Source organism: Physeter macrocephalus, unplaced genomic scaffold (assembly GCF_002837175.3).
Source record: "Physeter macrocephalus isolate SW-GA unplaced genomic scaffold, ASM283717v5 random_466, whole genome shotgun sequence".
In the NCBI taxonomy this organism is placed as follows: Eukaryota; Metazoa; Chordata; class Mammalia; order Artiodactyla; family Physeteridae; genus Physeter; species Physeter macrocephalus.
This window is the reverse complement of record NW_021145752.1, coordinates 1,557-25,881: the sequence shown is the minus strand read 5'-3', so window position 1 is coordinate 25,881 and position 24,325 is coordinate 1,557. Positions and strand designations below refer to the sequence as shown.

At 47.4% G+C, this 24,325-nt stretch overlaps 2 protein-coding genes across 3 annotated transcripts; one reads left to right on the top strand and one right to left on the bottom strand.

The window, feature by feature from the left end:
• Positions 1–492: 492 nt before the first annotated feature.
• Positions 493–17,842, bottom strand: HSDL1 (hydroxysteroid dehydrogenase like 1). Of its 2 annotated transcripts, XR_008616703.1 has the most exons (7): positions 17,763–17,842; positions 10,214–10,272; positions 7,106–7,331; positions 5,982–6,427; positions 5,547–5,774; positions 3,124–3,292; positions 493–839 (listed from the first exon to the last, which is right to left on the bottom strand). XR_008616703.1 is itself a non-coding variant. In XM_007122883.4 (5 exons), exons 2-5 carry the CDS (start codon positions 7,323–7,325, stop codon positions 3,194–3,196), a joined length of 993 nt encoding a protein of 330 aa, XP_007122945.1. In that variant the 5' UTR covers positions 7,326–7,331; positions 17,763–17,821; the 3' UTR covers positions 1,070–3,193. The 2 variants fall into 2 exon arrangements, 1 of the variants encoding a protein (XP_007122945.1); XM_007122883.4 differs by lacking the exons at positions 493–839; positions 10,214–10,272 and having other exon boundaries at positions 1,070–3,292; positions 17,763–17,821.
• Positions 17,843–17,955: 113 nt separating this feature from the next.
• On the top strand, positions 17,956–23,981 carry LOC114485075 (dynein axonemal assembly factor 1-like; the record flags this gene model as incomplete). Its single annotated transcript, XM_028485587.1, has 5 exons — positions 17,956–18,219; positions 21,047–21,182; positions 21,631–21,722; positions 23,346–23,567; positions 23,708–23,981. Coding segments are annotated over exons 1-5 (860 nt in total), but the record flags the coding sequence as incomplete, so codon positions are not given.
• Positions 23,982–24,325: the final 344 nt, after the last annotated feature.

Sequence of the window (24,325 nt, the reverse complement as noted above, 5' to 3'; positions counted from 1 at the left end):
GATTAAGTTCTCCCCCCACCCCCGCCCCGCCCCGCCCCAGATCGCATCAATGTTAGGAACTTTCAGAGAATTCTTGACCCTTGCACTTGCAAATCCTCAAAATTAAGCACTCCCTGCTGCCACCACGTAAGGTACCTGATCTTAAACTTAACTGTGTTGTTCTACTCAGGGTTCTTTTAACAGCCCTTTAGGTCACTGTGTCATTGAATACAAAGCCCAACTGTTAGGAACAGAGGCAGGCTGATGAATTGCAAACATCCTTGTCACGTGATAGTGAAGTCGGAAGCGGGCGAAGAGAGACTACTGCCAGCTCCTGAGAATCCTAGAAACTGCAGGGGGCCTGGGGCATGACAGAAGGTGGCCTGGAAATTGACCAAGGAAGGCTGAGAGCCCCAGAATCCTGGTCTACCGGTTTTCCACCACTCCAGGTTCTAATAACTTCCTAAACTAACCCTTCATGTATATAATAAAGCATTCACAATTCCATGGGAAAGTAAATCTTTATTAACACTGAGTGCTATTTTAAAGAGTAACAGCCTGAGCCAATACTGAGACAGAGACGCAGAGAGACTAGTTTCCGAGGGCAAACAATGTCAACACTGAGGACACCACTTAACCCTCTGGTTCCCAAATATGCCAAGATTTTAAGTAACAGGTTAAAACAAAACAGACTCCTCCGAAGAGCTGTCTCTACTCACTGACTCCCTTTTTCTTCCCACTCTTTCTTGAACCCACTACTTTCATCCCCACCACTCGATGAAAATGGATCATGACAAAACCACCAGTGACCTCCACATCGCCAACGTCAGTGATCAAAATCAGCCTTCATCTTATTCAACCTATCAGGAGAATGAGAGCAAGAAATCAACTCTGTAGTTTCAAAAGATTTATGAGACACGTGGTTACGCACAATTTTCTTACCGAGTTACCAGCTTTTAATGAGTTACTATCACAGGTGTTCTAGAGATTAATTTTTTGTAACTTTTAAATAATTGTTCCTACGGGGGAAAAAAATGTATCTCTCTTTCCAAACAACCAATTTACAAACATATAGAGCAAAACCTCTTCCAAAGGAAGCAGAAGCAACTGCTTTTATTGTTAAGTTTTCAGGCCACAGACTGTTTCAAAGGTTCTTATTTCCCACATTCTTAATAAGAAACCCCATCTACAGTGGTCCGATTATGACTCTCAAATGAGCTCTGGGAAAGGTAAAACCTAAGGAAGATTCTTGGTTTTGCTCTTTCATGAACTTTGCACCCATCAGCATATTTACGTATGTCCTGCCAAGGAGAGAATTTTAAAAACATCACTGACATGGTATACTTAGTCTCATCATATAACAATGATCCAACACCTAATCTATAAATATAAGACACCGCTGTACCACATAACACCTTAGATATAAACATGGTATTTTTACATCAAGTTGCTGCTTCTTATTATATGTCAATTAAAGTTCAAGTCACTGTGGCATGAAGTCAAATTTTCTCTAGTCTTAATGACCATAAATTGTCGGGTGGGGAAAGGCCAAATATGACAAAATAAAGGCTTCCAAGCCAACTTGGAAGCAAAAAGGTCAGTTCTACGTAGTATCGTAGAAAGGTCAGTTCTACGTAGTATCACTAGTGTGTAAATTTTCACACCTGAAGTTCTTCCTCTTAAGTGATGAAGGCCTGATCTGTAAGTGGAAGAGCTCTGAACTTAACTTCTGATCTTGAGTCCGAGTCAGATCTGGAAATACTAAGGCAATGTCACCGGCAAAATTGTGGGCATAACATAAAAGCATACTTAGGCCTACTCGTAATGGAATATTATCTCAGGAGAAAGCAATTTCATAAAAGTCCTGGTTTCAGTTTACAGGTTTCTGCATCAATGTTGCAAATATTAAACTGTGAATTTCAAATTTGCACATATGGTCATATTCGTATAGTGATTTACAACTGTCAAAGCACTACGTATGTGGTTCTCAAAAATGTTTGGCTTTATAGGACCTGAACCAAAAAGACTTCACAGTAGGTTTCAGTGCAAACCCATATTGTGGTGGGTTGTGCATAATTATCTTCATACCAATAAAAGTATTCACTATAACGCGTAAATCCATTACACAAACCAAGAATGAGCTTCTAACTTATTTCAACAGATACAATATGTCATATCACACACACATAATCTGTCAATATTTTAACTACTATTCTATAAATATTTGATGTTTACACCAATAATGCCACTGGAATGGAATAATATTACATAGAAAAGTGTTTGACAACGAGGTATAACAAGCTCTAAAGGGCTAAATTTGTTATAAAATGGGTCACAGGCTGAAAAATCATTACTTATCCACAGTAATTATAAATCAGAAGATGACTGAGGGTCAATTATTACATGTCCAAATCTAGGAATGAATTAATTCCTTAGTAGATTTAAAAAAAAAGAATGTCGTAAGTAATATTATACTTGGCAAATCCATAGCACAAAATTGGGTAGCCTTGTTTAGTATGAAAAGGAAAAATCTAGAATTTGAATACCCTTAAGATTCCACATTAAGCCACCTTGACGAGAAATCTTTTTTAAAGTAACTCACCCATAAATAAAGTTGCCTAGATGCACACGGCATACGTACATAGACGGTTCTCTAACGAAGTATCAGTTGAAGAGCAGCATTTCATACACAGAGAGCCCAACAACTGGAGTTACACAATATAATACAGATTTCCACTAATTATACCAGCAATCTGACCTAGAAAATAACACTTTTACATAGTTTTTCCTGACGAACATTTGAAAACCAATACTATAACTCATCTACTGAAATAATTTCCCTTAAGAAACAACACGTGAAATTGTAAGAGCTGACAAGTCATATCATATTTCAATATCAGATTGCTAGTAGCTCTTAGAACAACATAAATCACACAACTTTTGAACAGCTTAAAAAAAAAAAAAAAGCATCAAAATTTAGGTTTCCTCATGGTTCTTGTGTGGTGGTTGTTATTTACTCTGTGCCTTCCAAGTGGCCCTTGAGGCTTTTCCACAGCATTCTTAAAAGTGTTATGTTTGTTTTGCAAATGAGTCAACAGTATGCTAAATGATCGGTAATGAAAGAAAATGCAGAAGATAAATTACATGTGTTCTTCCAAATGTAGAATACTGCAGGTTCCCCGAGTTGGCCACACTTCCCAACCATCAGCCAGCTTCACGCTTTGCAGGACAAGGCCTCCTTACGTAGGGAACGATTGAGAATATTCGCTCCCCACACCCAGAGCCATTCAGGCATATACTGTGCAAAAAGAAACTAAAAATGAAAGAGAAAAAGATTGTAAGGTGAGAACCCAGAGTCATCGACAACAAAATGCACAGATCAGCAATCATTTAAACCAACAAACATCACCAATCCCATAAATACAAAAAAGGAAAAAACCTTAGGTGCTACAGCACTGAGCAACTACTTTTGTATAAGACCCTATGCTAGACTCTCTGGGGAACAGAAATGCGATCACCGCCCACCCGCCCCCTTTCTCTAACGAGGTGGGACAGACCTACATGCAGTGATACGACTTCATCTTTGCTTAACGTGACATGAATAGTATGGAATGTGGGTAGAATTACAGATCAGCCCAGGAATAAAAGGGAGGCGAGAGAGCAAATTGCATACGGCCTTAGTACTGCGTGAGAAAACTGGGGACTGAGAGGCAGCGTGGTGCTAAGCTAAACAAAAGCACCGAGTCAGAAACACCAGGACCCCGAGAGAGTGTCTTCAGGTGCGACGAGGAAGGCTCGGGGATACAGGGAGGATGTCCGCTGATGTTGCTCTGCTCCAGGGGCTCTCCGGGGCCACGTCCCCCCAGCGGACATTCGGCAAGCTCCAGAAACAGTATTAGCCGTCACAAGTGGGGTGGTGGTGCTACTGGTATCTAGTGGGCAGAGGTCCAGGACGCTGTGAACGTCGTACAGTGCACAGGAAGGTCCCACAACAAGGAATGAGCCAACCTCTACGCCATTAGTGCCCAGGTGGAGAAGCCCCGCGCAACACTGACGGATCTGTCCGAGACTGAGCGAAAGTTTAACACCTTGTGTGTGAAGGAGGGGAGATGGCCGGCCCCTGGCAGGTGCTGATGTTCTAGCCTTGACCAGAGGTGTAGTAACACAGGTCACTCCACATTCTCCTTAAGAAACAGACCCAGGTCACTCTGCTATTCCAGGAACCACAGTGAACAAGGAGGGGGTCCCAGCATGATGAACTGTGGGGTGAGGGTCCCAGAGGTGCAGCTGTTCCCAGCAGATTCCACAGAAGCTTCAGCTTAGCCATCTTGGAGACAGGGGTCCCGTGTTTGGCCTGGAGCCGTAAGTAACTACCTGTGAAAATGACCAAGGTCTCTTTGGACCTCTTTAAAGAGTCAGGATCTCATGGAAAAAAATACCCAAGTACTCCTCCTTGGGGCCACTGTCCTAAAGCAAAAGGCTCTAAAATCCAAGGAGATGAAAGAAGGCAATATATGGTCCCTTAGGAGGACTCTGTAAGGAGGGTCACATTGAAACATGGGGGCGCCTGACACAGGCTAGGTAATCGGATCCCCCTCCAAAGGGCATTTTATTTTCAGTATTTATTGAGTGGAGATTGAAGCAGCATCTAAAAACCTGTTTGTTTTCAATCTCCTCTCATGACCACTTGTCCACTACAGGGGGACCAGCATCAAGACGGACTCTGCCCGTTTCCTAAGGAGGGGCAGGCGGAGGCTCACTGGCTTGTCCAGGGAGGTTTCAGCACACTGGGTAGTGGGAGGGAGAGAGCTAACGGAAGAGGAGAGAATTTCATCCTCTGGGTACTGACGGATCAGCTCCGGAGGCTGACTCATCGGCCTGCTGAGATAACAGCAGTAACAGGAGAGGGGTGCCAAGTCTCCAGGCACTGGGAACTGCGGAAAAGCCAGGGGCTTCAGGTTCTGCAAGGCTCTGGGCGCCTTCGGGGATCCTGACCCGTGTGTCCGGGCCTGCTCCTGACCGATGGGACACAGCATAGCCCCCGCGGGGACCTGGCTCAGTAGGCCTTGGGAACAACGAGCCGAGGGGAGGACGTCCACAGCGCGGGTACACATCCAGCTTGTCGGAAAAGCGCACAGCGCCTAAAATACAAATGCCATGCGTTCCCCAGAGACTGAGACAGGCGGGACTTAAAAAGGTAAGAACGAGGGCTTCCCTGGTGGCGCAGTGGTTGAGAGTCCGCCCGCCGATGCAGGGGACGCAGTTCGTGCCCGTCCGGAGCCTGTGCTCCGCAACGGGAGAGGCCACAGCAGTGAGAGGCCCGCGTACCACAAAAAAAAAAAAAAAAAAAAAAAAAAAAAAGGTAAGAAACAAACGGGAATGGAGAAGATGGAAAAGAACTCAAAGCACATGAGCTGGATCCTTAAACTGAAGCACTCTAAGGTTTGAGAATCAGAATTTACAATCCTCATCTTTCAGCATCATGCTTCAATCAGATTCCCACGAGTCATTTAAAAAAGGTTTAGGATGCATTAACCTAATTACAAGAGCTGAGCGCACACTGTTACCTGGATGGAATGGGACCAGTATCCCGTGGTCCTTTTTGAAATGCCAAGGGTAGAAACAGCATGATGTGCGTACACTTGTGGCGAAGGCACCAACCACGGGCACTTGTGCAGAAAGCTGCCAGGGGTGGACACGTTGGTAGCTACGTAGAACGGGATTAGACTCTGTACGAAGATTCCTTTGGAAGCATATTCATACTGCAATGCTCTGCTGAAGTGGTCTAAGTAAGCCTGTTAAAACAGGAGGGGAAAAGACTTAATTTTTCAGGAACTTGGAAGAAATTCAGGAGAAAAAAAAGACTTAATGGTCATTTCAGGGAAAAAATACAGCATAAGCAAACACGAGCTGCTGACAAAGAGCTCAACAAACTGGACCAAACCACTGGGATAAACATTGTCCTGCATGATGATTTCACTTTCCAACTGGGAACGCATTACCTTAGACGCGGAAAACGCCGCCAGCTGGGGGGTTGGTTTGCAGCAGGAGCCGGAGGAGATGGTGACAATGGCCCCTTTCTTCCTCTCCACCATCCCGGGTAACACTATGTGGACCATCAGACTGGCGGCGGCAATGTTCACGTTGACGATGTCCCAGAGCGTGTCCTCCGAGACCTGCGTGAAGTACTGCGGGTAGGGGTAGAACACGCCCACGTTGTTCACCAGGATGCCAACGTCTCTGTCCTTCAGGGCTTCCCGAATCAGGCCGTAGATCTCGCGGCCATTGCTGAAGTCCGCGACAATGACGTCAGTCTCCACTTTGTAGGCGTCAGCTATGTCTTTAGCGACCGTCTGCAGCTTCTCTTGGTTCCGACTGATCAGGACGATGTTGAGCCCACGGCTGGCCAACTCCTCTGCGTAGGCCCTTCCAATCCCATCTGTTGCGCCTACAGTACAAGCCGGGAAAAGTGAGCAAACTCGTTTCTCAGTGGGACCTTTAAAGTGGACTTTAAATACCCTGTGTCCGGGTTTAATCAGAGAAGGATTCACACTAGAAATAAACCGAGTTCTGTAAGTGATCAGTCAAGCACAAGGTCAAATCCGTGACACAGGCTAGTCAAATACTCGCCCAGACACTCTGACAGGCAGAGGAAGGGCTGTTTTACATTCACCGAGTTGACTGTGAGACACAGGGGGAAACTGTTTTCAAACTCTCATCTGGCCTGAATGAGTGCCAGGAGGTACTTTCCTGGGAAACAATGGTAAATTAAAATGAAATTTAAAATAAGGGAAGTGTTTCTGAAAGTGGTACCAGTTTGTAAGGACACTTTCAAAACAGAGAGCAAGAAGGAAAAGCAAAGGGTAGGAAGGTGGGGCTGGAGCAGGACTGGGAGCAGGAGGGGGCAGAATAAGCAGCTCAGAAATCACAGGGAAATTCTTCCAAGACGAGGGCGGTAAGAAATGCGCACATAATCATAACAGCGTAGTTTTATGTTTTTATCCCATGAAAACATTACATCAAATTCAGTAACTCCAGGAATGATGCATCCAACTTACAACACAAATTAAACAGGAAAGATGATTTCATTTTTAGATTAGGCAATAACTGAAAACTCATCTCTTACCACTCACGACTGCCCATCTTCCATACTGCTTGACCAGGTCTGCTCTGCTCACCAGGCGCGGGATGAAATGCAGCCTGATCAGGCTGTAAAAGTCACAGACGACGGTGATGCTTTTTCTGGCCGTGTACCAGGCTCCAACCAAGGCGAGGGCTTCCATGTAGCAGTTGCAGGACCTGGCGATTTCCCTGTACAAGAGGTAGAAGCTGTCGACGGCAGCCATGGCAGCCTGCAAGGGAGGGCAGCGAGAGAGAGGTGGCCTTTGCTTAGTAAGTTAAAGGAACACGCACAGAGCGGGGGAAGAAAGGCATCTGAGGACATCAGAGCTTAACAATTTTGCATTCAAATAACAGTAACTGTTCAGATGCACATAGCCCATGGATCCAGACAATTTATGATCTCATTATTTAACATCTGTAGCTTATAAAGTTCTTTCCTTCCAAGAAGATTAGTCAACACAGTTATCAAGAGTTACCAAATTCCTACTAAAATCCAGGCACTGCGCTAAATGCTGTGGCTACGGAGATAAACACAATATGCCCTATGCTAAAAAAAAGCTCATGGTCCAGCACAGTGACAGACACAGACCTTTTAATTCACGTAACAGCTGAGAGGTATGTTTCTTTCTTTTATTGAATTTATATTTATCCAAAACCGACAAGCGCAGAGGGCCTACTATCCCCGGAGAGACAAAGTAGAAGAAACAGAGGCAATATTAAGACAGGGCCTTGGCCTCAAGTACCTTACAACCCATTTGAGACAAAACTAAGCTCTAAAAAACTTGAACATCAAATAAACATAAATTAGATTATGTATAAATAATATTCATAAATGTCTATTTAAAAAGAGATACTCCCCAAACTTGAAGAAATGGTTTTCTCAAATGATAGTGCATAAGCACACTCCATCTTGCTGATGTCACTGGCACACCATTACCTTTCCCTGGCCCCTTCACGTTTGGGGAAAGAAAAGCCCAATTCAATTCTTGTAAGTATTCATACGGCAAGCATCGCGATGCACCTATTATGTGCCATGTACCGTGACAGACGCTAAGGACTCAAAGATGAAGTAAGTAACTACCTAGAAGAAGAGACGGACATTTAACAAAACAACTTTAAATGCCATACGAACTGGTGTATGTATGCCTGTGCTCAGAAAGGCAGAGAAAGGCCGGGCACGACCAAGGCTGATGAACTTCATCCTGGACTAGACCCGGGGAGCCACTGAGGCCTGAGCCAACTGTGTGCTATCAAGTGAGGGTCAAACGTCAACAAGATCAGAACAGACCACAGTTGAATCACAGGGAGCTCTGATACGCACAAACACAAGGATACGGCATTTATTATATATTAATGAAAGAAAATAGATTTAAGCCAAACGAACATTTATGTAAAACTCCTGGAAGTGGCCCCTTTCATAGAAACTGCATTAGAATAGGAAAAAAATAAATCCTGAAACTAAGAAAAACCCCCGACAAGAGCAGCAGAAATTGGCACAAGCTTAAGGAAGAGTAAGTGAGTTCCTTCCCACGGCACCGCGATGCAACTTGAGCTCAGCCAAGGTTTGCAGAGTGGAGAAGACAAATTAACCTCTCGAATGGAACACACTGGAAGAATGATACCACGCTGTGGTAACAGGCACATAAAATAACGAAGAAACTACTGAATATAAATATGTATGTATCGATATATATGTGTGTGTTCAGTATGCACATAAGTGTGCAGTCCAGATTACAAACCAACAAAACATCCAAAAGAAATATGACAGAAAACTGAAAGAAATAGGCGGTAGGATTCCTAAATGCCTCACGATGAGGCTATAACCCCTCAAACGTTAAAACTGCCACTCCTACCGTAACTCTAAGCTGCTGTGGCATTAAGTGAGTTAAAGAAACGTCCTTCTCAAAGAGCAATACAGGAAATGACTGGAGGGGGCACCTTATTTCCAGTAAGTAAAGTGCTGTACAGTTTGGGGTTCTGTTCAGAGAAACTTACCTCCTACGATAAGGATGCCAAAATTGGTCAAGAAAAGAAAACATTATAAACTTTATTAAGCACACAAACCAATTACTTAATAAGATAAAAACAACTACATGCTCCTCTGGGGTAATGCTTCTTCACGGACCACACTGGCTGAGATGTGCTAAAACGTGAACCATCAAGATCCATGCAGTCTGGGCTGAAGACGCTTTTCTTTTCCTGGCCAGTCCGCCCCACCAAGGCAGTGCACTCTGGGCGCTGCTCCAAATCCGCTGGAAGACGTTCAGTCACGGTCCCCTCCACCTTAAATGCGTTCACCCCTTTTCTGCAGTGCACGAGCACCTCTCACAGCTTCCGGACGCTAGCGATGAGGTAGCGACGTGTCACCCCCTCCAAGGGTCCCCCTGCTGCACCATCTCAATACACAGCCACATCCTGAGCAGGCAGGTGCTCGCTGGAGAGGCCCCTGCCGGGCACGGAGTGCTCACGTTGGCTGCCGTCCCCGAATGGTGCTAATTCAAGATTCCCAGAGAAACAACCAAAACATTAGCTCCTTACAAGGAAGAACATAAAAACTGAGAATCCAAGTCCAACCATCCTAAGTTAGGAGTTCCTGAAATAATTTTTTAAAGTGGACACGTGCCTTTTGTCAAATACTAGGCCATGAAGAAAGCAAATGTGAAACATAATACTTGTATGCACCAGTACTTTTCAAACAAAATGTGATAAAATTTGAAATAACTATGACCAAAAAACTAGATACTTGGAACATCAAATCTGTTCTTCAAAATAACAGGTGGGCATACATCTAAAATGTTAAAACAGTGTTTTCAATGAAAAACTGAAAACCACATATCAAGGACTAATGGATCGTAGCCAAAGAAATACTTGTGGGAAAATGAATTGCAGGAGTGTCTGTAATAGGGTTCCAGCTAAAAAGGTCAGGTATGCCTCAGGGAATGACCTCACCCCAAGAGGAAGCTGTGTAAAGGGAACTTCGACCCTCTCAAACACCATTTTTTTCAAGAATTGAACATCTGAGAAGGAAAAACTTCAGCAAAAGAAGCCTGACTGCGACCGAGTTCCCCGATTTTTCTGCTCAAGTCATTAAGTACCCGTGGTTTCCTCTTACCTCCTCTGCCAGCCCTGGGCCTTCAGGAATACACTGCTCTGTCTTCTCTTCAGGACAAGCTGCGAACAAAAACCAACAGGAAACAATTGCCTCCCCTTCACAGCTCAGCTGGGATAAGTTTATATAAAACTACGACCAAAGCGTTTTAAAAGTTAAGGAAACGGAACAACTCTCGTGCCGTGATTCCCTGCACAGGCAGCGACGCATCACCTGGTCTGGGAAGAAGGCAGGCGCCGGCAGTGCCCGTCTGGTGGAAGGCTGGGCTGGGAGGCACCCCGGCTCCTGCACCTTGTTCCTTAAGGAACATTTCATCACACAGGACAAAATCTGTCCAGACCGCTGGGAGGGAGACCCAGGACGGCGAGCAGACACCCTGCCCCCGACCTGTCCCGGGCATCTGCTGGGCTTCCCCGGGGCCTCATCCTTCTCTCTGCAAACCACTGTGCTGCGCTCCAGCCACAGAGCACTAGACCCTCCGCGCGGCCGCAGCACCTGTTCCACACTCCCGGCAGATCCGGGCTGCCCACCTGAGCACGTGGGTCCTGGGCGCGGCAGCGGCACGGAGGGATGGCCCCTTCCAGCCTGCCTGGGGCCGGGGCCTTAAGGATGAGGAGATGGAAGGAAACGCCAGTGCCACCTCTCCCCTCTCCCTCCACCCTAGACACTGCCTGGGGCCTGTTTCGGTTTTGAAACCCCCCACCCAAGGCTGCGTTCCCTGGGGGGCCGGATCTCCCCACACACTCCTCCAGCACCTCGCACAACCCCTGGCGCGGACGGAGCAGGAGCTCCCAGATCAGCTGCTGCGTGCAATCGCACCACCCAGCCCAGCTCAGCTCTCAGTCCCGTCCCGCGGGGAGGGGACCACCAAACCAACACCTGCGATCCTTTACAAAAAGAAACCCCTTGTGGGCAAGGCCCCCAGGGCCGTCCTGCGCAGGCCCAGCAGGAGCTGTGCAGGCATCGGAGGGAAGCAGAGACCAGCGGTGCCAGGGCCTCCAACCCCGCTTCTCCACTCCACCCACTGGATCCCCTGCACCACCAGTCAGGGCGGACCGTCGCGATATTTCAAATTGCAATTCCATCACAGACAGCTACCTTACACGTTGGTTATCATTGCTGGGTTTTTTTTTTAATCGCGGATCATCAGAGGGCTGACGGCATTCTAGGTCTGAGATGCATCTCCTCGTTCCCCAGAGGCAGCTCAGTGTGGACAGACCTGACTCACGCCAACCAAACTCACAAAAGACTGATAAATTCAAACGCCAATTTAGTTATGAATAATAAACGATGCAGCCAAGAAGCCTCAACACGCACGGTCACTAGGCTGTAGGAAAGTCTACGCGGAAAGCCAAACAACTAGGACAGCAATGAAGAAAGCAGTAAGTGTCGGACGCCGAGGACCCGTGCTGGGTCTCCCAACACAGCGATTCCCCAGGGAGGAGGGCGGGGACGAGACGTGCCTGGGCAGAGAGCAGGCACAGCCCGGCCTGCCGGGAAACGGTGACAACAGCAACGAGCTCACAGCGCGGGACGCGCACCCAGGGGTGGAAACGGGGCCGGGAGGGAAGCCCAGGCTGTGAGATGCCTCTACGCCACACAGAAACGTTGGGCCAAAGGCAGGAGCTCATCAGGTTTAGGGCAGAAGGCAGCTGGCGGCGGTGGAGGGGCAGTGGCCTCGCGGGCAGGAAGTCAGGCGGCCTGGGCCCTGGTCCATCCAGATGGGGACGAAGCAAAGCTAGACGGAGAGCACGCAGCTTTGTGACCGACTCCCTGCCACTCCTCAGACACGCCAGACATTTTCACCCATTTGCTCGCACCTCGATGGACCATAAATGGCAAAGGATTGGAAGTTCTACATGCCCGACATCCTCTTAATCCTCTCCCCGTCCGTAAGTAGCTGATGGAAAATAACGTCTTTCTAATGGAAGAAGAAATCAGGACCCCCCTCCAAAGCCATTCAGTTCTAGGAAAGCTCATGGAAGCAGTTTTAAAGGGGTTTACTACACGTTTAGGTGGAGAAGGCTACCAAGGTACGCACAGATAGCAGGCTGCTTTTAACTTGCTTTGGGGGTTTGACTAGTTCATTGTTCTGTGGATAGGTACTAGTCTAAAACTTAGAGAAATCCATTACTTAGAAAGCAACACTGAAACACAGTAAAATCCTGGTCCCTGTACACCCTACCTGTACAAGTTATTATAAAGCTTTGTTTTCTTGCCTCTACGGAAACTAAAACATCAGTGAACAACAGAGGCAAACAGTCAGAACTGTCCCCGAAATAGGAAAAGCAGTGCAATTCCCTACTGTCTTCTAGGCATTTTCTACTTCTCCGGAGCAATATTCATCAGGGCTAAAGGACCCTTAGGTAAACTACGGAATTTGAGTGACTATATGACCCTTAGGTAAACTACGGAATTTGAGTGATTATGACGTGTCAGGGTAGACTCACCCTCAGTAGAAACGGCACCACTCTGGTGAGTGATGCTGATACAGGGGAAGCTCCGCACGTGCAGGAGTAGGTGGCATACGGGGTCTCCATACTTTCCTATCGATTTTATTATAAACCCAAAACTGCTCCCCAAAAGCCTAAAAATACCCCTTTGAGGTAACATCACAACTATGAAGGCATCATGGGAAAACTATGGTCGAGACTCCAGGAGCAAAGTCGTGTCTTCAAAGCGTGGCTGCTGTGCCTGTAACGTTATCCTGACCTACGGTTTAGCTGACTCAACCTCACCGTGAAAAAGGCGATCAGACCGAACACAAAGCCCTTCGGGAATCAAAGAGCTCCGGGAGCAGTGTCTTGGCTGAAACACAGGCATCCCCAGGCTATCCAAATGAATGCTACCTGGGGGTGATGCTACGAGAACCTAAGACAGATTGTCCAAAATGTTTTCAAAGAACATAAAGCAAGTATGATGGAAAAAAGGCAATTAAAACACCCCCAAACCAAAGGTAGTGGGGTCGGTAGATAATGGCCCTCCAATATGCCCACATCCTAATCCTCAAACCTCGTAAATATGTCACCTCATGTAGCCAGGGGACTTCGAAGATTAAGGATCTTGAGAAGGGGAGATGATCCTGCATTATCCAGGTGGGTCCAATGTGATCACACGTGTCCTTATTAGATGGAGGCAGAAGGGTCAGAGTCAGAGAAGGAGTTGCGACCGAGAAGCAGAGGTCAGAGAGTGCGAGGGAGATTTAAAGACCAGAGGCTGCTGGACTGAAGATGCAGAGAGGGGTCCCAGGTCAAGGAAGGCAGGCACCTCCAGAATCTGGCAAAGGTCAGGACATGGATTCTCCCCAAAGCCTCCCCAAGTGACACAACCGTGCTGACACCCTGGCTTTAGTCCGGTGGGACTGACTTGAGACTTCTGACCTCCAGAACTGTAAGAGAATAGCTATGTCTTGTTTCAAGCCACTGAGCAATTTGTTACAGCAGTCATAGGAAACTAAGATGGAGGGACGGACAGACTGTCAGTCTAGTTTTTAAGACAGTACAGAGACAAGCTGCAAATCCGGAAACATCCCTCAAACCAAAACCTTCCAGTGTATTCAGGAACCAGAAAGTATTCTCAGAGGCTCCTCTGATCGACTGGCTGAGGCCGTCCTCACCACCCTCGTCAACAGCCGGCACTTTCCAGTAAGGCTGCAGGGTTAGGACTTTAAAATGTTTTTTAATAGAAATCTCACTTCACTCAGACCCTTGCTCTCATCACTCCCATCCTGCCTCTCCTCGCCAAGACCAGTTCAAGTCCCATCCCTTCTCCCCAGCTCAGTCCCAGGACTCGCTGACAAGCACCACGACACACCAGCCCTGGGGATGGACCGATGGACGGAGGCCCACACCCCTCTTCCCTTCCCTTCCCAGGTCTCCACACCCACCAGCATGAGTCCCCTCCGTCTCTCTCCCCCACGTGACACTTAAACAGAATGCGGAGCAGTGCAGTAACTGGACTCTATCTTGGCTCCTCAACTAGAACACAGGCCTCTTGAGGGCAGGAAATATATCTAAAACTAATTTTTCTGTAATTTAAGAAAATTGGAAAATGTACACAAAAGTTGAAAAACCTATTATGCACAGTTCAAAGAGTAATGAACAAAACACCCACACAGACACCCTACTTCACAAATCAAAGCAGAGTCTTAGAAGCCCCGATGCTTCCTCCCTGGTCACATCCCCTTCTGCCACGGGGGTGGGGAGGGGTTATCAATCTCCTAAATTCTGATGTAATATTCCCTTGTTTCTTTTTTTTTTTTAATAGGTGTACTATTACTGCATCACGGATTCTGAAATATTCCGTTTTCCCTGGTTCTGACCTTTACATAAAGGAATCAAACCCCAAGTATCCTTTGGTGCCTTCTTTCACTCAGCGTTGTTTTTGAGACTCACCCACGCCTCCGTAGCTGTAGGCCATATACTCTCACTGCCGCGCTACCTCACGGTACAGACACACATTTCATATAACCATTCTATGGCTGATGGATTGTTCTTGTTGGTTTTGACTTTACAATTATGAATGACACTGCCATGAACCTTCTCGTGCATGTCTCCTGGGCACGTGTACAAGAGATTCTCGAAGGGATAGGCCTATGAGTCGAACTGCTGGGCCACAGGGAATCCATGCGAACGAGATGTCGCCAAGGCAGCTGCACCAATTTACACGCCCACCAGCAGCAAGTGTGAGCGCATGCTGCCTCCTCTCGATGGCTGGCAACGTCCAACAGTTCACCTCCTGCCAAAGGCTGGCTGTGAAATGGGATCTCACCATGGTTTTCACTGGTATATCCTGACTACTAATAAGGTTGACTGGCACTCGTTTGATGTTTATGTGCTGTTTGTGTTTTCTCATCTATGAAATGCCTGTTCCTAGCTTTTGACATGTTGTCTTCTTTTTCTTTCAGAGTTGTAAGAATTCTTTCCATATTGTAGATACTAGTTCTCTGTATGCTTTGTCTCTTTATAGTGCTTTTGATGAACTGAATATCTTAATATTAATGTAGTCAAATTTATCTGTCTTTTCCCTGCATGGTTTGTGCTTGCCATGATTTATTTCAGAAATCCCATCCTACTCCCAAGTCATAAAGATATTTTCCCATATTATTTTCCAAAATTTTTTTTACAGTTTTGTTTTTCAGATTTAATTCTTTAATCCTCCCACAGCCTTGCGATGGTGTGAGGCTGGGATCACATCCACCTTTACTATTCCTCCTCAGCACCTGAGAGGGTGCTAGGTATATGATATTTATTTAATAAACGGAAGCAAATAATGCTTTGTGTTCAAAGTTCAAACTCCCCTCTCAGGGAGAGAAAACTTGAGAAGCTTCTCAAACTTTGCATCAGCACTTTGACAAAGTTATTATTGGTGTATCATGACTTTTTGGAATTTCCTTACCTTCCTTTGCCAAGTTTCAGTATACCACTACCCTGAATTGCATGGAAAGAGCAGAACACGGGAGTTCTCATCTAAGATCCGATAACCCTCAGTTTCAGGTCTCCCTTTGTGCAGTGGGAATTAAAATAATAATAGCATCTACTCCTAGATATAGACCCAAGATAACCGAAGACTTGGGCTCACACAAAAACCTGTACAGCTGTGTTCATAGCAGCATTATTCACTAGCTAAAAAGTGGCAACAGGGCTTCCCTGGTGGCGCAGTGGTTGAGAGTCCGCCTGCCAATGCAGGGGACACAGGATCGTGCCCCGGTCCGGGAAGATCTCACATGCCGCGGAGCGGTTGGGCCCGCGAGCCATGGCCGCTGAGCCTGCGCGTCCGGAGCCTGTGCTCCGCAACAGGAGAGGCCACAACAGTGAGAGGCCTGCGTGCCGCAAAAAAAAAAAAAAAAAAAAAAAAAAAGTGGAAACAACCCAAATGTCCAACAACAGAGGAATGGATAAACAAAATGTGGTCTATCCACATAATGGAATATTATTTAGCAATAAAAAGAATGAAGTATGGATACATGCTATGCCATGGACAAACCTTGAGAACAGTATGCTGAGCAAAAGAAGCCAGACAAAAGGCGACACATCATAGTATTCTATGTATATGAAATGTCCAGAAAAGGCAATCCCAGAGACAGAAAGTAGATTAGGGCTGCCACAGGACAGGGGGAGTGGGAAATGGGGAGCGACTGCTAATGGGGTGGGATTTCTTTGGGGGATGATAAGAATGTTCTGGAATTAAATAGTGGTGAGGAATGTGCACCGTGAATATGCTGCTATGAGCAGTACATGTTTAAATGGCTAAAATGGTGAATTTTATGTTATGTGAATTTTATCTCAAAAAGAAAAAATCTGCTAAAAAAATACCAATTTGTTGAACTCTATGCCCCTGGAACATTACTGTAGTGATAATAACCACAGACTCTGAAAATAGACATCCTGGATTCGAATCCACGCTCCCCATATAAGAGCTGCGTGTCTTGGGTGAAGGTGACATTACTTCACCTGAGCTTTCCTTACATCACTTGTAAACATGGGGCTAATAGTTCCTGCCTAAGATTACAATGAGAATTAAAGTAGATCATATGTAAAAAGCACTCAGAACAGAACCCAAAACATAACTGCTCCATAAACCTTGGCTATTAGCCACTATAATTCAGTGTTCAACGTCAGCTCTTGTCTATTTGTAGTGCCCAGGGTTAAAACTGAGAGCTGGCTTTATGCAAAAGACTCCGCTAGGTGCTTTATTCCCATCATCGGACTTGCCCTCTCATCAACCTTACGAGGCAGAGTTTTAATCGTTCCCAGTTTACAGACGGGGAAACTGAGGCTTACCGAGGTAAAGCGAAGAATTGGGCTGTGGGAATTCAGATCAAGGTCTACCAAAGTCCTGAGCCCTGGCTGGCGACGCCCACTGTAAGAGCCCCAGGCAGGCATCCTGCTAGCATCACCGAGAGGGCCTCTGGGTTTGGCTTCAAGCGCCGGTCTGTGTCTGGGCTGCACGTTCCTTTGGAACAGCGACAGCCTCACTGGTCGCCAGAACCCTTCCCCTCCACCACCGGGCAGGGCCGAACGAACGACCGCCGCTGGGGAACTGGTGGGGCCCTTTCTCCAAGAGCTCCCTTATTCTGAATTACTTCTACTTCAGAACAAAGACGACGACAACAAATCCCACTCAGACCAAGTCCTTTGGAAACGACAATAAAGAAGCACAAAGGGGTGATCTTCAGAGCCTCGTGCGGAGCACCTGGGTCAGGTCTGGGAAAGAGTGGGACCCGCGCTCGGGGTGGCTGGGGCCCCAGGTCGGCCGGGTCCTGGGGGAGGGGCGAGCCCAGAAAAGGAAGTCCTGTGTGGGTGCAACGCCGGGATGGAGCTGTGGAAGGGGCGCTCTGGGGGGACACTCTGGAAGGAGCGAAGCTGGGGGCGGGGACCGAGGGAAGGGAGGGACGAAAGAGTGCAGGAGGCCTGGGTGTCTCGGCGCTGAGGGCACTAGTCCAGGGGGGCGTGGTGGGGCGCAGAAGGAGGGGCCGGGCCGAAGTCCCAGTGGGCACCGAGGGAGACCAGGAAGATCTGGGGCCCAGGGCCCGGCGTGGGGGGCGCGGTACCTGTAGAGGCGACGCAGTCTCGGAAACGGTCTCACCAAAAACGCTCGGCCACCGCCCCCGTCGCCGCCGCCGCCGCAGCTACAGCGGGCCGCGCCCCCACGTGACCCGCGCACGCGCTGGGGGCGGGGCCGTTGCGGGACCCGCCCCCCCCCGGCGTCCCGAGTGCGCGTGCGCAGCGGTTGCCGTGGGGACCAGGGAAGCGTAGGGCTGCCAACGACGCAGACGCAGACGCAGAGTGGCCTGGCGGGCTTGAGGACGTAGTGATCCCACACAACCGGGCTTCCCCACTGCTACGGGGTGTTCAGTGTTTCCGGGATAAACATGCACCGCGAGGCCTCGGAGCCCGTGACGGACGGGGGAGCGGAGCAGGACTGCGCGCGGGAGCCGGGCTTGGAGCCAGCCGTGGAGGAGTCGGCGGGTGACCACGGGAACGCAGGCCAAGGGGGCCGCAAGGAAGGTGCCGACAGCCGCCCCAGGGAGGCGAAGGGGGCGACGGGCTGCGCCCAGCACCACACACCTAGTCTTCACAGCCAGCAGTAATACTAATAATAATAATGGCGGCCCACACTTACTAAACGATGCGTGCCGTGCGCTCACTGCATTCGAGCCATACACCCTCCCTCTGCGGTAGGCACTCCTCTCCCCGTTTCATACAGATGAGGAACCTGGAACTTAAAGAGGTTATAGAACTTGCTCCAAACAGATTACCCTCAGCCAGTCAATGACAGAACAGACTCACGCCTGGACAGTCTGACTCCAGAGCCCAAGCCCTCACTGAACACACCATTCTCCCCACCGCCCAACTTTTTAATGTTTTGAATTTTTCCCTTTATTGCCGTCACCATGTAAGATCAAAGGCTCTCTCCCCCTCTAGACTGCAAGCTATGTCAGGGCAGGACATCCTGATTGAACTGGCAGTGTCTGGTCCAGTGCCTGATCTATGGTAGGCAGAGTGAATGACGAGCTGGTGCTTCTGAGGTGACTCCTCACCAAAGTTTTCCGGAATGGGCTTAGAAAACAGCCTCCCCTCCTGCTTGGCTTGGACTGTAAGGGAAACTTTTTGGGACTGGTAAAGAAACTACTTGATTTGTGTCTCATGTTTTGAACCCAGCCAGCAAATATATCTTGAGCATTGACTGTCCAGGCAAGCCCTGTAAGAGTTTCTGTAGGGAAGCCTTGTTGCTCTGTGCACAGACACAGGTTTGAAGCCACTCCTGCTGGGTTCACACTACTCCTCTGCAACTTGCTGGCTTTATGGCTGTTTGCCCAGAGCTTAAGCTCTCTATAGGGCAGTCTCCTCTTTTGCAAGCGAGATAGTTATAATTAGAGTGTCTGGCATACATTGGGCCAGTAATAAATGGTAGTTCTTGTTATTAATATAACCAATCAATTATTATGTCTATTGAGCACCTAGTCTTTATTCCGCAAACCTTTATCTGGTGCCTCTTGTGGCTGGGCATTGTATGCAGTGGGAAATGGGAAATTATAAGATACAGTCCCGCACACGGAGTGTTTAATCTCATTCGGTAGTCCACAGGGACACCCAGAGAGCAGCCGCAAACAGCCCTTAAGATTAAGTGCATTTCAATCAGCCAATTTTGATTGACGTTTAAAAAAAAATAAGTGCATTTGAACGTGTTCATTTTCTTTCTACCAAAGATATTCCCATCATTTTTGTTTCTTCTTGTGTGTTTTTTTTTTTTTTTTTTTTTTGTGGTATGCGGGCCTTCCTCTGTTGTGGGCTCTCCCGTTGCGGAGCACAGGCTCCGGACGCGCAGGCTCAGCGGCCATGGCCCACGGGCCCAGCCGCTCCGCGGCATGTGGGATCCTCCCAGACCGGGGCGCGAACCCTGTTCCCCTGCATCGGCAGACGGACGCGCAACCACTGCGCCACCAGGGAGGCCCAAATTACAGTTTTTTTTTTTTTTTTTTTTTTGTGGTATGCGGGCCTCCCTCTGCTGTGGCCTCTCCCGTTGCGGAGGACAGGTTCCGGAAGCGCAGGCTCAGCGGCCATGGCTCACGGGCCCAGCCGCTCCGCGGCATGTGGGATCCTCCCAGACCGGGCTTGTGTGTTTTTTAAGAGCTTTTTTTAAATTGAAGTATAGCTGACTTATAATATTATATTAGTTTAGGTGTACAACATAATGATTCAAAATTTTTAGAGATTATATTCCATTTACAGTTACTATAAAATATTGCCTGTATTCCCTATGCTGTACAATACATCCTTGTAGCTTATTTATTTTATAGATGGTAGTTTATATTTCTTAATCCCCTACCTCTATCCTGCTCCTCCCTCCTCTTCTGAGAACTTTTTAAAAAGAACAGAGAACATTATAACAAACACCCATGTATCACCACCAAGAATTGAAAATGATTAGCATTTTAATCATATGTACCTGAAGTCTTTTTTTAAAGAAATAAAACATTTCAGATAAAGTTGATGCTTTTTGCCTTACCCCACCTCTATTCCTAGTCCCATTCCCTTCTCCCCGCCTCCTGAATTTTGTGTGGGTTCTTTCAATCTCGTCTGTCTCTCTCTCTCCCTATCCTATCTATCTACCTATCTATCTATCTATCTAAAATGTGTCCTTAAACAATGCATAGCATAGGTTTGTGTGGGTTTGATTTGTGTAAATGATATCCTGTGCTTATTATGAAACTTGGTTTTTTTCACTCCATATGTGTTTCTGAGAATTATCCATATTGATTGACATAGCTCCAGTGCATTCTATTGCAAGGCAGAATAATAATCTGTTGCTTTATTTAACCAGTCCCTATGGATGAACATTTGCATTGTTAATAGGTTTTGGCTGTTACAAGTAATGCAGAAGTGAATATCTTTGCACACGTCTCCGTGTCCAGCTGTACGAGAGGTTTTATCAAAGATCTGCCTAGAAGTGAAATTTTCATAGTCCTTATCAGTGCTTTAAAAATCACTGTGGGGCTTCCCTGGTGGCGCAGTGGTTGAGAGTCCGCCCGCCGATGCAGGGGACACGGGTTCGTGCCCCGGTCCGGGAAGATCCCACATGCCGCGGCGCGGCTGGGCCCGTGAGCCATGGCCGCTGAGCCTGCACGTCCGGAGCCTGTGCTCCGCAACGGGAGAGGCCGCAACAGTGAGAGGCCCGCGTACCGGAAAAAAAAAAAAAAAAAAAAAATCACTGTGATACATTTAAAGAGTACCGGTTCCATGCTAAAAGCGGACAGTTATTCATCAAGTTGAAATTGGGGACATTTTTTATACATTTCTCGATCTCTATGGAACCAATCTCTTTATTTTACAGAAATTAATGATCCTAAGGAAACATGCGTGGGTCCTTCAGACGCTTCCTACCTCAGCAAGCAGAAACACAGTGGCGATAGCTGGTCAGATGGTCGCTTAGCACACCAAAGAGATGACAAAGAAGATCGTGGCCCCAGGTACATGGCTGTGCTCTTGCCACTCACAGCACGCTTTTACCCACTCAGGTGGATGTTATAATCGCCCCTTTGTCCAGATAAGGAAATTGAGGCTCATAGAGATTAAATAGTCGGCCCCACGTCTGAGGATCAGTCGCAGTCAGGATGGCGTTGCTGTGCGGTGTAACTAACCACAATCTGTACAACTTTACTGCTGGACCTAGAGAGAGGGAAACAGTAGTAGTTCTTGATGACACAAAGGTATTTCTATTAGAACACACTTTGCAGTTTTTGAGAAGGCTGAAAGTCACAATATTGGATGAGGCCCTGAAAGCTATAAACAAAGTCTTCGGGCATATAGAATATTGGGGAATTTGTGGACGGAATGGGTGTGGCAAAGAATTTATGGGTTATATTTTACAGCTGACAAATTGAAATAAATTTCTTGTTCATGTTTTTCCTTCAACAGAATGACTAAAAATTTTCTGCAAAAACTGTGCAAGCAGCACAAGCTTTATATTACCCCAGCCCTGAACGATACACTGTATTTACACTATAAAGGTAAGGGTCTGGTGGAGGAGCTACCTCATGTCAGGTGGAAAGACTCTAGTGGTGTTAAGAATTACTTGCAGGGATCATCTGGTCTTCTTAACTTATATTTAAGTAGAAATTTCAGAGTTTAGTGGAGATGCATGGAAAAGCAATAATATTTCTTGGAAGAAAAAGTCTTACGTGACTGGAGTTAATATGGGTTCAAGGGAAACACATTGGTATCCTTTATTTATATTTGCTAAAGGACTCATACTTTTTTGAACCAGTAGCTACTTGTAAATACTTTGGGCTTGGGAGGGTTACGTTGTGAAGGACTGTGTCGGCGTCCAATATCACACATAAACTTAAGTTCAGGTTCATAGACAGGGCTATTCTAGCAGTGAGGAAGCAGAGTGATAACTCCCAACCTTGTGCTGAATTTGGGATGGCCACCCTGCTTCATCAGACCATCTTTATGTTCATTTGTTCAGTACATGTTTACTGAGAGCCTTCTGTGTGCCTGGCAAGTGCTGAAGATACAGAGACGGATATGGTAGAGATGCTTTTGGTGTCTTGGGGGACAGGGCGGCCACTGTGAGAAGGTTCACACTGGGCCAGGGAGATTCACCGAGGACTCAGCAGCACAACTACTTTAGAGTTGTGGAACGACCCCTAACTGGTCTCCTCACCTCCACGTTGCCCCCTCCAAAATCCTCCACCCAATGTCTAGGTGTAACAGTGATAAGATGACTTAGGAGGGCAGACCCCAGAGGACCAATATTTAAGAGGTGTGAAGAAGAAGAAGACCCAGTGGGTTAGACCAAGTAGAAAGAATCAGAGAGGTAGAAGAATTAGGAGAGAGATATGCCTATATTATCTACTGCTGCCTAACAAATTATCCCCAAACTTACCAACTTAAAAAACTATCATTATTTGATACTGTTTCTGAGGGTCAGGAATCTGGGAATGACTTAGCTGGGTGGTTCTGCGTCATCGTTGCTATTACCCTTTTTTAAGAAAAACTTTTGGTTAAAACTTTTCAGGCAACAAAACAAATGACTTTGAAAAAGTTTTGGTAACAGGGGCACCGTGAATTACAAATCTATAACGAGTCACTCAAGGAAACAAAAATGTTTGTTTTCCTCACCTTAAATGTGGCTCATAAAACTGAAAAGTACCATAAAACCAGACCTGAAGTTTGGCCTGGCTTCAGGTACAGCTGGATCCTGGTGCTCACCGCATATCTTCACGAAGCTGTTTCTCCCCTTTCCTTGGCCCTGCTTTCCCTTGTGCTCGTTCATTTCAGACAGGTCACCCCTCACTTCCCCCCACTCCCAGGCGAGAAGGGAAGGTGGCTGCTTCAGTGTTAGGCTCCACCCTACCAGGCTGGCAATTCTAGCAGAAAGTTACCTCTTTCCAGTGGAGCCAGCAAAGCTCCCCAGGATTCATGAAGGTTGGCTCCACTTGGCTAAGCGTGACCAGCTCCCTGCAGAGAGCCATGGGGTAGTATCAGGACAGGGATGTCCCTCCATAGAGGCAGTGGTGTAACTGAGGAAGGACGTGTGGATGCTGGGCAGATAGGCAAAAAAGAGGGTGACCCCTGTGCCTCTGAGTGTGTAGAAACTTAACCAACTCCCCCTTCCTCCCCACTAGGCTTTGACCGCATCGAGAACTTGGAAGAGTACACAGGGCTGCGTTGTCTCTGGCTGGAGTGCAACGGAATACAGAAAATCGAGAACCTAGAGGCCCAAAAGGAACTGCGATGCCTCTTCCTGCAAGTGAACTTGCTCCATAAGATCGAGAACCTAGAACCTCTGCAGAAACTGGATGCTCTCAACATCAGCAACAATTACATCAAGACCATTGAAAACCTGTGTAAGAAGGCCCTGCCGTGGCCGGGCAGGCTGGGGGCGGGAGCGTTCTCTAGGCCCCCGCGTGCACCACCATTTCCCAGCGGAGGTTCTTAACGTTCTTTTCCACCCGCGTCGCTTCCCTCTGCCGACCTCCCCTTCCAGCCCGCCTGCCGGTCCTCAGCACGCTCCAGATGGCCCACAACCACTTAGAGACCGTGGAAGACGTTCAGCATCTCGAGGAGTGTTTGAAACTCCGTGTCCTTGACCTTTCCCACAACAAGCTGAGTGACCCAGAGGTCCTGAGCGTTCTCGAGAGCATGCCCGACTTGGTAAAAGACACACGCGCACACAACTTGCGTTATCTTGTGTTCTGTAGACAGCAAATCTCTTTTCTCTTTCCCCTCCCTCCCTTCCCCCTTCCTTTCTCCCTGCTTTTGTCCCCATCACACTTTTTTTTCCTCTCTGTACTTTCAGCTGGAGTGTTTTTTTTGTTTGTTTGTTGTTTTTTTTTTTTTCGTGGTACGTGGGCCTCTCACTGTTGCGGCCTCTCCCGTCGCGGAGCGCAGGCTCCGGACGCGCAGGCCCAGCGGCCATGGCTCACGGGCCCAGCCGCTCCGCGGCACGTGGGATCCTCCCAGACCGGGGCGCGAACCCGGTTCCCCTGCGTCGGCAGGCGGACGCGCAACCACTGCGCCACCAGGGAAGCCCCAGCTGGAGTGTTTTAAATGCCAGATGCCGTATCGTTTCACTCACAAATATTTCAGTGTGTATTCTTGACAG

Excerpts from the sequence above, each read along its gene's own strand:
- HSDL1 (XM_007122883.4), bottom strand. The coding sequence starts at position 7,325 with ATGGCTGCCGTCGACAGCTTCTACCTCTTGTACAGGGAAATCGCCAGG. Across the intron at positions 5,775-5,981 it reads CGGCGTTTTCCGCGTCTAAG|GCTTACTTAGACCACTTCAG; the intron begins GTAATGCGTTCC and ends CTGTTTTAACAG. Across the intron at positions 3,293-5,546 it reads ACTGGTCCCATTCCATCCAG|TTTCTTTTTGCACAGTATAT; the intron begins GTAACAGTGTGC and ends TTTCATTTTTAG.